This window comes from Dryas octopetala, chromosome 1 (genome assembly GCF_963921425.1).
Source record: "Dryas octopetala chromosome 1, drDryOcto1.1, whole genome shotgun sequence".
Classification (NCBI taxonomy): domain Eukaryota; kingdom Viridiplantae; phylum Streptophyta; class Magnoliopsida; order Rosales; family Rosaceae; genus Dryas; species Dryas octopetala.
Genome location: NC_141366.1, coordinates 25,079,339 through 25,096,796, shown reverse-complemented (window position 1 = coordinate 25,096,796; position 17,458 = coordinate 25,079,339). Strand labels below are relative to the sequence as shown.

At 36.1% G+C, this 17,458-nt stretch overlaps 1 protein-coding gene across 4 annotated transcripts; it reads right to left on the bottom strand.

Moving 5' to 3' along the window:
* Positions 1-10,886: 10,886 nt before the first annotated feature.
* On the bottom strand, positions 10,887-17,149 carry LOC147299387 (Pentatricopeptide repeat (PPR) superfamily protein). 4 transcript variants are annotated; one of them, XM_086255630.1, is made up of 4 exons: positions 16,938-17,149; positions 13,879-16,417; positions 12,982-13,446; positions 10,887-11,093 (listed from the first exon to the last, which is right to left on the bottom strand). In XM_086255630.1, exon 2 carries the CDS (start codon positions 16,219-16,221, stop codon positions 13,942-13,944), a length of 2,280 nt encoding a protein of 759 aa, XP_086111756.1. In that variant the 5' UTR covers positions 16,222-16,417; positions 16,938-17,149; the 3' UTR covers positions 10,887-11,093; positions 12,982-13,446; positions 13,879-13,941. The 4 variants fall into 4 exon arrangements, with proteins under 4 accessions (XP_086111756.1, XP_086111753.1, XP_086111759.1 ...); XM_086255627.1 differs by having other exon boundaries at positions 12,982-13,378; XM_086255633.1 differs by having other exon boundaries at positions 12,982-13,378; positions 13,884-16,417.
* Positions 17,150-17,458: the final 309 nt, after the last annotated feature.

The window sequence follows — 17,458 nt, the reverse complement described above, 5'->3', positions numbered from 1 at the left end:
CAGTGGTTATTCAATAGTTCAGTTAAATAGGCATCTATTGAATTGAACTGCAGTTTTACTTGCAGTGGTGCAGTTGAATGGCTTCAAATCAATAACTATATTTTTTAAATAACATAAAATGGGATAAATTTAATTACATTAAAAATTATGTCATTAAAATGGTCTTGAAGAGATCTTTTAAATGAGACCAATTTTGGATATATTTTTAAAAATTTAATTTCATTCCCAACTTTTATATTTAGATATTCTAAAAAAAAATTGTATATTAATTTAAACATTTATTTAATAAAATAAAAAAGAGGCCAACAGATAAATTTATTTATTGATACATTTATTAATAAAATAATAATGAGGGAGGAGAGGGCAACATAGAAGACCAACTACATAAAATAAATGATACATTTATTTAATAAAATAAAAAATAAAAAATAAGATAACAAATTTAAAATGAGAGACAAGGAGATATAATGTAGTCCACATGTCAACATGAGAGAGGTTGTAGAAATATATACTTTTTTCACATGGTGGGCCAGCTTATTGAAATGAAATCACTTCAGATTTCATTTTTTTTTTATCTTTGAAATGAACTCTAGCACTGCAAGTCCTTTTTATACCTTTAGTTCAATTTTTTGCAATAAAATTAAAATGAACCTCACCACTGCAGATGCTATAAAGAATAACAAATATTTGCTTTGAGAGTTATAACCCAAATACAAAATATAGAGATATGGTCTTAACTACCAAGAATACATGGCATTAGAGGTGATCGAAAAGAGCATCCTCTAATTAATAAGCAACAATTCTAAATGTGAAATTGGGTTGGCTTAGTTGGCCGAGGACAATAACTCCCCCATGCACACCCTAAACCCTCCTCCCTTCCCTGTACTAAAAAAAAAATTAATTAAAGATATAATAAGGGTAATTGCTAAATATATAATTAATAAAGGGGTCATATCATAGTGTGTATCCTCCTCACCATGGGTGAGAAGGTTAGAAACTCATGGAGATGAGATTCATCCCCCAAAAGTAAAATAAAAGAAGAGGAAAAAGAACTACTAAATTAAAATAGATAAGAGAAGAAATAATTTAAAATAACAATTATATTAAAATAAAATAAAATGTCTTACAAAAAATTATAAAAAATAAACAACTCACAAACTCTCTCTATCATTCTCCAAGTTCAAAAAATACAATGAAGAATAGTAGAATACCCTAAAATGGGCTATGAATGTGCCTTTTATAGGCAAAATACAAGAACAACAAGAAGAAACCTCCAAGAAGCTGTTGGGAAAAACTCTAGAGTAGTGAGATACTTGGCCAACAAAAGAGAGAAAGATGCAGATAAAGTGTGACACGCGTTGCGAGGAGAACTAGAGGTGGAAGAAAAAACGGCGTGGGGCTTTGGCATGAGGAGTGGTTCGTTAACAAAGGAGAGAGAGATAGAAAAGAAAGTGTGATGCATGGCTTAGAGTGGCTCAGAAAAAAAAAGTCACGAACGCAAGTTATGATGCACCACTCATGAGTGAGGAGAAAGGCACATGAAGCTTCACAGAAGCTTTCCACCATGTGTATGTACAAGTCCCAGTGGTTGTTCACCTATTTTGGGCTAGATTTTGGGCCAGCTTTCTTCTTTTCACCTTGGGTCGGGCTTAGTCTCTTTCTTTTCTTTTAGTCTAAAGCTCTTTCATTTAAGATTACAAGAAAAAATAAAAATCAATTAAAAACACATCAAACTAATTATAGTAAACTATTAAAAACCCCCTCTTTTGAGCTTAAATAATTCAAAACTTCTACTCTTAATTAAATTAATTCAAAACCCCCTATAAAGGATTTAATCTCTCCCAAAACCCCCTGGTCAACTATACCCAGCTAGGTTTGACCCCCCATTTTTTTTAAGTATTCCAATTATAACCTTGAAAAAATATCAAGGCCACACCTTTCTGAAATCTCTCTCTCTCCCCCAACCCAATCTCTCTCTTCTCTCTCGTCACTCTCTCTCCCTGCGCCCGTTGACCGGCAATATCGCCGTCGTCTTGTAGCCAACAGCGACGAAATTGGTTGGGTGCTCTTCGCCTCTTCCTCCTCTATCTATCCATGGCCTTCTCTTTCCCAGAAAACCAACAAAGTGAGTTCTATAGGGCTCAGAAACAGGCTGTCAGACAGCTTAGGAAGAAACTTGGCAAGATTAAAGAAAAGCCACTTGCCACTGGGGTGTACAAGGAACAAAAATAGGTGGAACAAGAAATTGAGATTTTAACTACAAATGAAGAAACCTATTGCCGTCAGCGTTCACGGGTAACTTGGTTACGTGAGGGCGATAGAAATACAAGATTAATTTTTTCATGCACAGGCCAAGGTGCGTGGGAAGAAGAATTGTGTGACAAGTCTATTGAATGCCCAAGATCAATGGATTACTGATGAGCAGATTGTTGGAAAAATGTTTTGTGATTATTTTACAGAGTTGTTTTCTATGTTAGGTGGTCTTAATATGGATCGATTTTTAGGGCTGATTGAACCCAATGTTACTAATGAGATGAATATGCAACTTGTAAGGCCTTACTGCCACTCAAACAAATGTATCCTACAAAAGCCCCCAATGTGGACGGTATGCCTGCTATTTTTTATCAGAATTATTGGCACATTGTTAGGGATGCCGTGTCCAGCTACTGTCTACGCATCTTACATAAGGAAGCCAGTGTGCGAGAGGTGAACCACACGTTGATTTCTTTGATTCCAAAGTTGGATGAGCCTAAAAGAGTAACAGACTTTAGACCCATAAGTCTCTGCACTGTGCTATACAAGATTGTTGCAAAAGTGCTCGCCAACCGACTCAAGCCGTTACTCCCCCATATTAATTCCGAAAATCATAGTGTCTTTGTTCTTGGGAGGCAAATTTTAGACAATGTACTCTGTGCTCTGTGAGACCACTCATGCCATTAAAAACACATGGGCTAATGATACTTCGAAAATGGCAATCAAGTTTGATATGGCTAAGGCGTATGATCGGGTAGAGTGGATTTTTCGTGAATCCGTGATGAAGAAGTTGGGTTTTAATGAGTTGTGGGTTGCGCAGATTATGGACTGTTTATCCACAGTCTCTTTCTCTGTTCTTTGGCAAGGCTCACCGCTGGGTCATATCACCCCAGCAAGAGGATTGAGGCAAGGGTACCCCTTTTCACCCTAATTCTTTCTCCTATGTGCAGAGAGTTTGAGTTTGGTTATTTATCATGCTGAGACGGAGGGGCGACTTAAGGGAGTCTGTGCCGCTCTGGGTAGTCCTTCCATCTCTCATCTATTTTACGCTGATGATAGCATCCTTTTTCTTGAAGCAAATGCTAAGGCAGGTCGGGCAGTGCGGAGTATCCTGCAAGTGTACGAAGAAGTGTCGGGGCTACTATCCTATGCAGCAGATTATGCCCAAGAACACTCGCTTCCGGGTGCGACCCATCTGGTTGCTGCACCACTGGTTCAATGGGAGGCGTCGGCTTCTGGGTGGGTCACTATTAATGTGGACGGGGCGACGAGCAGAGGCAATAGACATTGTGGTTTAGGGATGGTGATTCGAGACAACACGGGCGAGTTTCTTCTGGGTGCGACCAAGCAGGTTTTTGGCTTCTTTTCTACTTGCGAGACTGAACTCATGGCTGCCACGATGGGTTTAGAGCTGGCTGCTGATTTGGGACTGCAAAAGATGGTGCTTGAAATGGACTCCTTGGGGGTGGTGAACAAAGTTAATGAATCCATGTATTGCATGGTTGCAGAATGAGGGTTGGTGGAGGATGTCAAACTACTTTTATATGCCTTCCCTGATGCTTGATGTGTTTTTAGAAAGAGAAATGCTAATAGAGTTGCTCATGGCCTTGCTCGGCATGCTCTGTCATCCCCAAGCTTTCACTGTTGGCTTGATATGGATTCTTGGCCTCTTTGGCTACCAGATCTATTGTATGATGACTCAGTTATTTGAATAAACAAAAACGAATTTTCCCTCAAAAATAAATTATTTTATTTTCTTATTGATCAATCCGGTTCTGCAGTTGATAAAAAAACGACCTCAAACTTGAGAAAATGAATACCCCATTCATTTTAAATTTAGCAGTTACATAAGGAAATTCATAATACTACTGCTACACATACTTGATCTATGTCTTCTCTTCTGACAGTAAGAAGAAAACGTTCCAACAACTTCCTACTGCTACACATAGACTTCTATGTCGATTGAATACCAGGGATGTACATGATCAACACACCAATGACGTGCACTTAAACAAGCAAAGCTATGCACTAAAGTCTCACATGGGATTTTACCTCCCTTACTGCATGAATTGTCTGCCTTTGACCGACCCAAGGGATTAATCTGGTGCGTGAAAGCTGGCCCATGACACCCTCGGTTACCCAGAAAAAAGTTTCACATGACATGGTTCCATACTGTTATCAACTAAACTATACCACCTTTCAGATCTTTTTTTTCATATCTCCATCACATGTAGCGACAATGTAGCATTCATGTTGTTTTCAACAAGAAGTTAAGTTAATGTTTTTCGCAAAGAATTGCTCTTAGATACACCATTTAATTCTGATAACCTGCACCGTACAGAAATCACTAAAAGACAACACTCTGGCCACCAAGACAAAATATGCAACATCAGATTCCTCTACTTCTTCTTGATAGTCTTCAACATAGCCAGGAATTACATCAGATTCCTTTGCTTCTTCTGCTTCTTCTTGATCGCCTTCAACATAGTCAGGATAATCTCTAAGAGAAATCATGCATGCATGCAGTTACACTGAAGAGACTCTTACAAAAATCTTCACTGCAAACCTGACCATCAATAGTCACTTGAAAGACCTCCTTTGGTACAAGTTGTACACTCCTCCATTCGTTATATTGTAGATCGTAAAAGAAGGTTGTAGTATCATCAATATCATAATTGTATGTCATGTGAAAAAATATGCCATGCTCCTAAGCACCCATTTCATAAATATGCCACTTACGCTTAATAGGTAGCAATTGGGTGTCTATGCTATAAGTCTTTGCCCACTTGTTCCTATCATAATCTTCCAACACTCATATGTAAATCTCAGCCAAATCTGAAGCATCATCAATGATGGCCAAGGATCCTTCAAGATTAACCAATAAGAAATGACAAAACTCATGATGTGTGAGGCCCTGAAAAATTTTGGTGTTTGATTTTCAAAGGTTTGGAGATCAAAAGTTGGTTGTGAACCAATAGGAACTCTGTATTCGTTTTTACGAGTACGTAGTATTTTTCTGGGTATTTTTCTGAGTCTCGGAGTATTTTTTATTAATTTTTGAAGTTTATTGAGTGGGAAGATCTTGGCCATTGATCTATTTTGATCTAATGGCCAGGATGGTGACAAGTGGCAGCAGCTGGTGGCAAGGGAGGAAGCCACGCAAAGGCAGGAGAACTCGGTGGAACTTTGTGGAAAGCACCACCGAGGGCTCGGTGAAGCCACCGAGCGATCGGCATGCCTTGCCAAGGGCTCAGAGGTATTGCTATAAATAGCCGCCCAGTTTTCTCTTCTATTTCATTCTTCCGCAGCTCTATGTTCTCTCTCTTCTTTGAGAGTAGCTTTAGTTTTGAGTTTTCTCTTCACCCGTAGAGGTGGTGAGGTGGTGAAGTACACGTGGTATTTTAGGATGCACAGAATCCATGTAGGTGGACTTTGTGTATTTATTTAGTGGGCGGACTTTATTATTTGTTATTTTGGGTTTATTTTATATTGTTTAACTGTGTTTTACCAGTTATTCTGCTTGTGTGCTAGAATTTGGTTTAATTCTAGGATTTGAATCATGTTTGTCATTCGAGGATGATTTTAAGCTTGTTGGCTTAATAGGATAATTGTGAGTGTGAGAACCTAATGGAAATATTTTAGTATCCGTTTTGTGATACGAGTTATTGAGGTTAATAGTTGTTGATTACGCTTGTGAATAGGCAGTTGTGATCTATTGGGCTGAGTTGCCTAATTGTGATTTGAGGATATTTGTGATGACTAGGTTAACCAGATTTGAGATTAATATACCAGTTGGTCAAGATATTGTGGTTTGACACGACTTAAGAGTAACAAGTGAATTGGGTAGGTTGAGATACCAGTGTGATTGTATGATGTAGCAGGTAGCTCAGACATTACTGTGGGCCATTGTACGTGGTTGTTGCCAGATCATACAAATGTGCATGAGGTATGTGTAGCAAATGGCCAAATTTACAATCAGAGATGGTCACTCTCTCTACCAGTTCATTTTTACGTTGGATCGGTCGTGAGATTGTTGGTGTTGGTGATTGGCCAATTTGGATCGGCCATTGTGTTGATTTGGTGGTTAGTGCTTTGTTAAGCACATGAACGCTTTAGTAAGCGTGATTGTTGGAGTTGCTTGTTATCGACTTAGTTCTTACTCTAGCTGAGTTGGTGGTTAGTGTTGGTACCACATTGGGTACATGAACACTTGGAGATGCCTGTTTGTGTGTGACTTGTAGTCACAGTCTATTTTTGGTTGTGGGCATGAGTCGTTTCACTCATACGAGCTTGCGAAAGCTTACCGAGTTTGTTTTTTAACCCGGTGCACCATTCAACGATGCAGCGGTTGGTTTTGCAAGTTAAGTAAGACTGGGGAAGCATTATGGAGGAGATGTAGCAATTGGTAATCCAGAAGTGGTTTTCTCTTTATTTTGTTAAGAGTGATTTGTATTTACTTCAGTTCATTAATATTCGAAAATGATTGTACAAGGTTACTATTTATTTATGTAATCTTGGGGGTTGGTTTGAAATCAAAGTATTTGATTTATTTATTCCGCTGTGTAGTTTTCATTCTGATCCAACCCGGTATTTTGTTTTTAAACTTAGCCTTACATTGATTGTTCAGTTCTAGATGCGAGTTGCCAAGCTTGGTAGTTCCATCTAGGGCTGAATGGTCAGTGTAGCGCAGTAACGCATCCGAATCTTCCAACATGGGGGTTTGGGGCGTCACATGATGCATAAGTGTTATGTTGGGAGGATGAGTCTGGTTGAACTCTTCTTTGTTGAAGTCAAAAGAGACTATATGGCATCCAAAGGAATCACAAGTAAACCAGTGCATGTCTCTCCATAAGTAGATACATGCATATTTTTGCCTAAATCACAAGGAGGAATTGAGGGTATCAGACGCCACGAGCTTGCTCTTAATATACAAACTTCAGTCTCAAAAAAATCAGACACCACCTCCCAGCCTTTCAAGGTATATCTAGTACTAGTAGAAACACGAATTATCTTGTACGCCTCGATTATTTTGTTCTACCCCATACCATACCACTTAGGAGCAATACAATCACCAAATATTATTCTTCCTACTTTGTGGGAGAGTTAGAAATTCTCCCTTGATAGGATTGTACAACGTCACCCTTCCAACTTTTCTTCTGAAGCAAACTAAACCATGGGCAACAAAAGTTATAGGTTTATAAGATACATAAGAGGAAGGAGCTTCTAGGGATTAAGTGTCCAACCTATGTACTACATCGTTGCCTTTACTCATTTTATTCCCATTATTGTACTTAGTGAAAGCAAAACCCATTGGAGTGGTAACTCCTAATTCATCATACTTCGGAGTTCCACATCAACATACGCAGAATAGTTGTGGAGCATGAATAGTGAACTAGGACCTTCTTTGGCAGCACCATTAACAAAATATTTGAAGAAAAATATTTATCATGTTCACCCTAATTCTTATTTATTAACGAGTCTCAATAAAATTAAGGATTTTGAAGGCAGTCTTGAAAAGATGTCCAAGATAATATCGCTACCCGATCCTATTCAATAAAAAAAATAAACATGTAATGCGTATTAATAATAAGTTTAAAATACACTAATTTTATGTACATGCATGTATATATGAACAGTTATAGTATATACATACATATATATATGTATTCCATTTTAAAAAAACAGTTACAATACTGTACCTATTCCTCAATGTGCCATGCTTGAAGTGAAGGAAGAACCCATTCCTGGGATTGGGACTTGGCATGATTGTAGTTGTAAGTGACTTTGTGCTTGTAGTTTCCTTTTGTCTTTCCTCTGTTTGCACTAGGGCTGCCCTTTGGTTTGGTTTTTATCCAACCGACCAACTACCGACCGAATTTTTTTGGTTTGGTATACCAATTTTCACAATTCGAAAATCGGAAATCAGAAACCGAAAAAATTCGAAAAAAGTTGGTAAACCGACCGATTACCGAAAATTATTATTGAAAGAAACCAAATCAATTATTACCGAAAAAACCAAAATAAATACCGAAAAAAACTGAAACAGTTATCGAAATTTAGTTATATATGCTTATATAATACTATTATGTTAGTGGTACAATAAATATTAAACTATTAATATCTTAAACAACTATAAGAAAATATAATTGTATAATATTATTATATTAATATTATCAAAAGTGTAAATTAAGATATAGAGTCATTCTCTAATAAAATAAATGTTATTATTTTTAGGAAAATAAGAATCTCATCTTTAGGTAAGTAATGCATATATATATATATAATATACAAAAATGCTCTAAAACTAACTGATTAGCAAGTTAATACAAAGCTAACCACCCTGTTGGGCCCACTGCACAATGTAATCTCAAAATCTGAACCATTCATTTTTTAGGCCCTACTTCAAAGATCATTTCTATAAAAAATCTCCAAAATCGGAAGTCATTTAGCCATTTTATTATGATAACAATTATTTATATGCTTTTATCGAAAATCGTGATCGTCTATTTATTTTATCACAATTAGATGACTAAATGATTTCTAATGTAGTTAATTTTTTACAATGATGATCTTTGAAGTATGACCTAAAAAATGGACAGTTCGGATTATGAGATTGGTTATGTGGTGAACCCAAAAATATGATTAGTTTCGTATTAACTTACTAATTAGTTAGTTTTAAAACACTCCTATATATATATTTACTCATATTTATCGGTATATATACATACTAAATTAATAGGGTATGCACTAATACATATTATTAAACTAATTATACTAGTATATATTATTACTAATATTAATATTATTGTAATTAATACAAGTACTATTCTAAACTACCAATACTACTCGTGCAAATATATATATATTCATCAAACATTATATTTTATGTATCATATTTGATTAAATTTTAATTTATATTGGTATATAATAATTAGTATTATTATAATTAAATCGAAAATGAACCGAAGATATACTAAAGTAAATCGAAAATGAACCGAAGATATACCGAAGTAAATCGAAAATGAACAGCAGAAAGTATCCGATACCAAAATTACTGAAATCAAATTGGAAACTAAAGTTTACTAAAAATTACCAAACCGAAAAATACTAAAATCGAAAAATACCAAATTTTTTTGTTTTGATTTAATAAGCCCCAATACCGATCTGAACCGACCGATAGGCAGCCCTAATTTGCACCATTTGATTGTAGCAGCTTACAATCTTTTTGTCCAACTCGTAATATTCTTCCATTTTCTTCAACGGTTTCAAATTCAGGTCAATGAAATGTGCCTAGGAGAATTGAAACTCAAATAAGATATTAATGTCATAAGGAATGAATCGAATAATGTCTCCCACTGGGAATTTCATTCAACTAAGCAAATTACCTCAGTAAGGTACTGACACTGACATAAGTTTTATGTCTCTAGCTGTTAAGAAATGGCATAGATTACTACAGCTCCAGGGAACCTCTTAAGAAAATAAATAAAAATAAAAGCAATCGAACTCTACATACCATGCAAGGCTCAGAAATAATTTCATAATACGCATGAATATATAACCCCATCTATGTCAAGATTATCAAGGAGTCGATCCATCACTCTAGAATTATAAACTGTCTCAGCAACAAGCTGTAGAAAACTCATCGTGCGCGAGCCATCACTTTTGGGAATCTGGGACTACTTGAGAAGATAAAGGCCATCACTTAAATATTCATAAGCGCATTACCAAATACCCAAGTGATTAAGCCAGATTAATTAAAATATATAAGCATAAAAAATGTATAAAATACTTGTAGGATTCTGAATGTCAGCCATTTTCAAGCGAACTGAATCAAAGACAATAAGACATCCCTCGGATAGTTAGCACGTTGTCACATGAGACCTTCTTGTTCATTGATCTTTTATTTCAAACATCTCTATGCACATTAGCATGCACAATTTTCTTTTCACAAATCACAGAGTATCACACACTCAAGTTTCTTACTCTATCAAGATTAGCCATAAAACCATTTAGAGAGAATCTTGGTCATCTCAATTTGTTTATATATATTTAAGTGTTAGCTAGAGGTATTTAAAATCCCATTCAATTTTAAATGGTCAAATATTCAATCAAATTTGGTTGGTTTCGATGATTTTAGCATACTTGCTTAATTCTAACATATTATTGACTTGGTTGACAATTTTTTGTTTTCATCGAATGATATTCCTAATCTTAATCGTTTTTGTGTATTTCTAAAAGGAAATTTGCTTATTTTCATCAAAATTTCAAATTGGATTACAAGGCATACAAGATAAAGTTATCACATCCAATAAAGTTAGTCTAGCTAGGTCCAAAGAGTTGTTAAAACAAGTTTTCTAATAGCTACATATGGCATGTAATAAAAACATGTGGGAAATGGTTATAAAAGAAGACCTTTGTCCCTGGAGAAGTCATTGCATATTCAGTTCAAACTAATTTCAACAACAATACCCAATAAAAGAAGACCTCCATTCTAATATAAATAAATGTATTTGAGGGGAAGTTGCAGATTACAAACAACTACTTCAACATGATTGACAATTGAATACCATCGACAACTACCAACATATATATAAATCAGGGAAAACAAATTTGACGGAAGAAAATCTTAGGAATACATGGTAGAAAATTATAATCAATTAACCGGTTTCAATTAATAAAAAAAAGTATCCCAATTCCAAAAGGGAAGAAGATGTAAAAGAAGCAAACTGTCTAAATATTAGTTGCAAAAAAGAATATTTAAAAAAATAAAGATCCCTTGATGCTCCTTTCAGTTCGGTCGTTATACTCTCTCCACAGTTTTCACTATCCTTTCTTCTCATCTGCATATGTGGAAAAGAAGAGGTCAATATTGACTACGAATTTATAAACTCAGGACAACTAAGTCTTATCTCAAAAGTAATTGGAAAAAGCTTGCAACATAAATACAAGGCTCACATTAAAAATATTAGGAAAAAAATGCAAGCACAGATAAAAACCACAAATCAAATAGGCTTTGCCCATTCTATCATCGAGCTCCTGAATCTTTAAATCTTAAGACTGCAACTTTGCTCTAGCTATTTGGTTCACAGGTAGTCAATTTTCCCAATTCCTGACTCTCAATCAGAAGATTTTGTGAACTGGATCATTCACCTCTAAAGAAAAAACGTTTGGAAATCAACATTTGTCATATCCTCCCAGTTCAGATCTAGAAAAGAATATTTCCCTATGTTGGCAATTTGGGAGCATCAATATTATTGCGAATATAAATCCCACATCAGGTATTTGAAGCCTTGCATCATAAAACATGAGAGGGCATGTTGAGAATATTAATACCACATCGGATATTTGAAATCTTACGTCATAATACATACATTCTTCGGCCTCTCCTCCCATAACCATTTGGTTTTGGGCTGGATGCTCTACAGAAATGAGATTCTCTTCTGTGGGAAATCACTGTATCCTGATCATGTTCCTACTCGGGTAGCTAGAGCAATGATGGATTTGCATTCTATTGAAAGGACTCATTCAAAGCTCTCCAGGAAACTATATGACATTAAATGGAATCTGCCAGATCCTAATTGTGTACAATTAATTTTAATGGCTCAAATAAACCTTTATGCACACAAAAATGTTCTAGCTCCAAGCATAGAAGTCGTAAGCGAAACTATTATTCAGTTGATCATTCTGCAGTGTACGGTAGGATGCATACTAATCATTTTAATAAGTAACCATCTTGAGTAAATAAAACCACGTTATAACTACTTGGTCTTTCTGTATAAAACAATATAAAAGAATCATTAAAAACTAATATGCAGTTAATTAACGGGTTTTTTGCACCAACACCACCCAAACTATAGGGGGTGTGCAGATATACCACCCAAAAAAAAAAAAAAAATTACAATCAACCACCCAAACTTTACAATATGTGACAATGTGACACCTTCCATCAAGTTTTATCAAACTTTCTGTTAACTCAAAGGGTATTTCGGTCAATCCATATAATTAACATATAAAAAAATTATTTTTAATTGGAATTTAATTAAGGAAAGTTTATTTAGATAGAACACTTTTTTTCTTTTTGAAATTTTTCAAAACTAATTTAGGGGCAAAATTATTTAGATAGAGCACCTTTTTTATTTTTTTAAATCTAATTTAGAGGCAACATTATGTAGGATGGAACAATTTTGTTTCATAAAAAAAATAAAAAATTTGTTTTTCTTCTTTTTATTTTCTATTTTTTTTGTTTTTCTTCTTTTTTATTTCTATTTTTTTGTTTGTAAAATATAATTTAAGGCAAAATTATTTAAATTAGACACTTTTTAAAAAAAATAGATTTATGAGTATAATTATATAGAAATACTTGTTAAAATGAATATTATTTTTTTAATTGTGCTCAAGGACAAAATGGGAAGTTTGGGACAAAAATTTAAGATTTAACAGAAAATGTGACTATAGGTGCCACATTGTCACATTTGGTGAAGTTTGAGTGGTTAATTGTAATTTTTTTTTTTTGGTGGTAAATCTGCACACCCCTATAGTCTGGGTGGTACTAGTGCAAAAAAAAAAAAACCTTAATTAAATTATGGAAAGTATAATAGAGAAACATAAGCTACGGAACCAGTTGGAAGCAGAAGGCAACATCAGAAGAGCGCAAGCGCACACACGCACACATATCCTTGAAATTTAATTTATGAAACTCATAGAAGATATAAGGACATAAAGTCTGACCTGCACATGACTTCAGTATCAGCCCAGACACTCATATATGGAAATTTTGTGGCATGGCATGAGTGGCATGTATACCATTAACATTTACTTCATGAGATACTTTGCACAATTCTATATAAGAACAATAAAAATGAAAACTGCACATAGATCAGGTCAAAGTCAAGCAAGATAAAGGTCAAAAATGAATTGGTACGTGTGGGAGGTAACATAATATTGCCTGCAAAATTGGTGTGCTAGATCCGCTGAGCTCCTCATCATGCTATCTTCATCACTATCACTATCCTCACTATCCATATTAGAGCCAGAAGAATCAAGGTTTTCCAGGCACTAACTCACTCATGTTCCCAAAAACCTTAGATAATTTAAATATTCCAAAGAGTTCCAAGCCGCTTCCTGCCTGCAGGACAAGAAGTTTTCACCACAAGCTTGAATCATTTTACTAATAGATAAAGCTCACTTTAGTCCCTGCAATGAAATATAGTATTTGAGGGCATTCTGTCCAAACCAGCCCTCTTACAATATCAATGCTGTGAAAGTAATTCGCTTTTAACAGTAAACTGGATTTCTATAATTCTCTTACAAAGAACTAACCTTCAATTCGAAATTAAACACAAATCATTTCAAAAAAATCAAGTATAAAACTGAAGATCTAAGAACATATATATATTATGAGTAAAAGTGAGAGTTATCAAAGCTAACAAAATCTAATTAACAACCAAGAACAGATAAAAAGGCAAATACGTTTTATGCCAGTATTGGCGATGAGGTAAAAGACCCATCTCCCTTCTTTGAGCATTATGCAAGAATTAAATTCAATTAAAATTGGTGAAAAAAGATAACTCCAACTGACTGAATTAATTAACCAATAAATGATAAACGAAGTGGATTGGAGCTGACCTTACTCTTTCTTGACTCTTGAGTGTGGATGTTTGAGTCTGTGGCAGCAAAGTTTACTGCAGGCTACCAGTAATTGCCACAAGAGCATTCACCTTTCCCAAAATGGTGAAACCTCTTCCCATCTCTCACAATTATGTCTCTCCCCACTACTCTTGACATAAACTTAAATGCATTATGGCAATCCCCACAAATCCTAAGATTCTTAAAAACTCTAATTGTGGCTCCAAGAGGAAGCTTCATGAGCCCAAATGCAACTGCAAGCTTCTCACTGTGAGTAGACAAGGCATATTCCTTATGCTCATACTCCATATCATGCAACACAAACTTTGTGTCAGGGACATATCCTAACTTCTTCATTTCAAATCCTAGTTGCTCTAGATACTTGTACACTGCTTGAACCTCAGGGTGCTTAGTGTCATCAACCAAGAAGACATGAACCATGTTTTCAACATCAATCCAACTACAACCAGGCTCCTTTTTAATCCCTCGATCCCTCATTAGTTTCCGCACCCTAGCCACATCATCATAACGGCCTAAAGTTGCATACAAATTTGATAAAAGTATATAGGTTCCATCATGCTGTGGCACCAACTCAAAAAGTCGTTCAGCAGCTTGAATTCCTAAATCCATATTCCCATGAGTCCGACAACCAGCTAGAAGAGCCTCCCAAATAGGTGCACCTGGCTCAAAAGGCATTGACTCAATCAATTCCTTGGCATCTGTGAACTCCCCAGATCGACACAACAGATCAATCATGCGAGCATAATGATCTTCACCAGGGGTAATACCATAAGAGGCACGCATTGAACTAAAATAATGACGCCCTTCTTTGACTAAACCAGCATGACTACAAGCTGAGAGAACAGTGAGGAAAGTTATTCTATCTGGTAATATATCTTCCTTCAACATTCGTTCAAAAAGTCCTATTGCTTGGACACCATATCCATGTTGTGCCAGAGCTGCAATCATAGCATTCCAAGACACTGGATCAACATAAGGCATTGTAAGGAACACAGATTTGGCATCCTTAACAAGTCCGCATCTTGCATACATTGTGATAAGTGCATTTCCAGCTGAAAGGCTTGAATCATGACCCAAGAAAATTAGTTGAGCATGGAGCTGGCGTCCATGCTCCAATGCTCCTAGCGCAGCACAAGATGTAATTGCTCCAGCAAATGCATAATCACAGGGTTCAAATCCCTCTAACCTCATTTGGTTGAAAAGTTTCATAGCTTCTTCTCCAAATCCATTTTGAGCTAAACCAGATATCATCACAGTCCATGTTAGCATGTTCCTCTCTGGAATTTCCCTAAAATGAGATTTTGCTTCCTGGATGCGCCCTACATTCACATATCCTGACAAGATTGCATTCCAAGAAACAAGATCTTTAACAGGCATATTATTAAAAATGTTTCGTGCTTCATCAATTTTACCACATTTATAATATAGTGTAACCAATGCATTATTCACAGATAATGAAAAATCCACAGTGGGTTTCCCTTCAGCTCTTAGTATGTAAGCATGTACCTGCTTCCCAAACTGAAACAATCCAATATTAGCACAAGCACGGATAACACTTGTGTACGTAAACTCATCCTGACGAATTCCCAATAAACGCATTCTCCTAAACAATGTCAATGCTTCTTCAAAAGAACCATGATGCACGTAACCCGAAATCATCGCATTCCATGCAACTTCCAACTTTTCATCCATCCCATCTAGCAACTCCTGAGCTGCATCGAGGTCTGCGTTCCTCACATACCCAGTAATCATTGTCGTCCACGATAACTCATCTCTCTTAGGCATCTCATCAAACAACTTCCTAGCTCCACTCATCAATGACGACGATGATACTAATGGTGAAGAAGCACATTTAACATAAACAGATACGAGTGCATTCGACACTGAAGTGGCAAGCCCTGTTCCTGACTTAACTAAAGCACAGTGTAGTTGTTGACACTGTTTCTCATCATCAACTATTTGCGCCAAAGCACTAAGTACAGTTGTGAATGTAAAATCATCAGACCTAATATCATCTCGCCTCATGTCACCAAATAGCTTAAGAGCTGCATAGCCATCATTGTTATGAGAATAGCCTGATATCATGGCATTGTAGCAAACAGTGTCTCGCATGCTTAATGGGGTTTCATTCAATATTTTGCGAGCCAGAACTGGATTGCCAATGTTAGAGTATGCCGCAATCAATGTTGTTCTAGCAACAATGTCTGGCTTGGGAATTTTGTAGAACAATTGGAGGGCGTAAGTGAAATTTGAAGATTTGCAGTAGATATCAATCAGACGGTTGAGAATATGACCACGTGGCTTGAACCCAGAAGCTATCATGTGGGCATGGACGGTTCGGGCTAAAGAGTATGAGATGGGGCTTTGGGGGCAGCATAGCTGTAGTTGGGCTGCGTAACGGTTAGCCACCGTAAGAAGTAGGGGAGGATTAAGAGATTTTGGTGAAGAGGTTGAAAAGCGTACAGTGACGGAGCCAGGGGATGGGCTAAATCTTCAGCAACTAAGATTGAGCTTGAACCTAATAAGCAGGCAATCCCACATAAATCAAGTAATCATTAGACCATTGAATAATATTGTGCTTCTATTGAAAAAAAAAAAAGGATCATATTGTACTACTAGTTTTTCTCAAGCACTATTGTACTCTACTGCTCTCTATACAACTCCAATCTCTTATTTTTTTCTCAAGCATTATTGTACTACTAGTTCCTCCACTCATGTCTTCTTTTTTCTCATATATTTTATCTTCTCTTCTCTTCTCTTCTTTCTTCTCACATTTTATCTGCGAATTAAGAATTGACCGAATAAAGCAAATTGATCCAAACGCACTCTCTAAGCAGCCCGATAAAATCCCAAACACACTCTTACAAAAAGATTGGCAGTACAATCAATCAAAGAAGAGTAGTACTAAAAAATATTGTTTTCGTTAAGTTGAACCCCAAATTTAATCGTACATTAAATCCCTACATTCAGCCCCAAATTCACAACGTAAATTAACCCTAAGTTCAACTTCAAACCAAGAAAAAAGAGAAGCGAAATACCTGCCCATGCCCAAGATGAAGATTGAAGAAGAATAGAAGATAATTTGAATGCCTGGTTCACTGGTTGTTCTTGGAGCCGAATACTGAGCATGAGACAGAGCGAGAGTGAGGAGCCCAAGACTGAGGAATGAGAACTGAGAACTGAGAACTGACAGTTGAGAATTGAGACAGAGCGAGAGTGTAAGACTGTAAGGGATCGATGAGTCTGGCCGATTTGTTTACTGGTTGGGACCTGGGGAGGGAAGGGACATGTTGTTTACTACCCGGTTGGCCGATTGGGTTATTGGGCTTGTGCTTAAATTAATAAAACATAAAAAATTAATAGAAAATTAATAGGGCAAATTACATGCAAATACTTTAACTAATCACCTAATTTCACTTGAATGCCCTAATAAAAAAAAATTGTTTAGAGGTACCTCAATTACGGATTTTGCACACTCAGGTGCCCCCGTCAAATTTTCCGTCTGGGAGGCCGTTAACTACCTATGTCGCAGATTGACATGACTTAAAAAAAATACTAC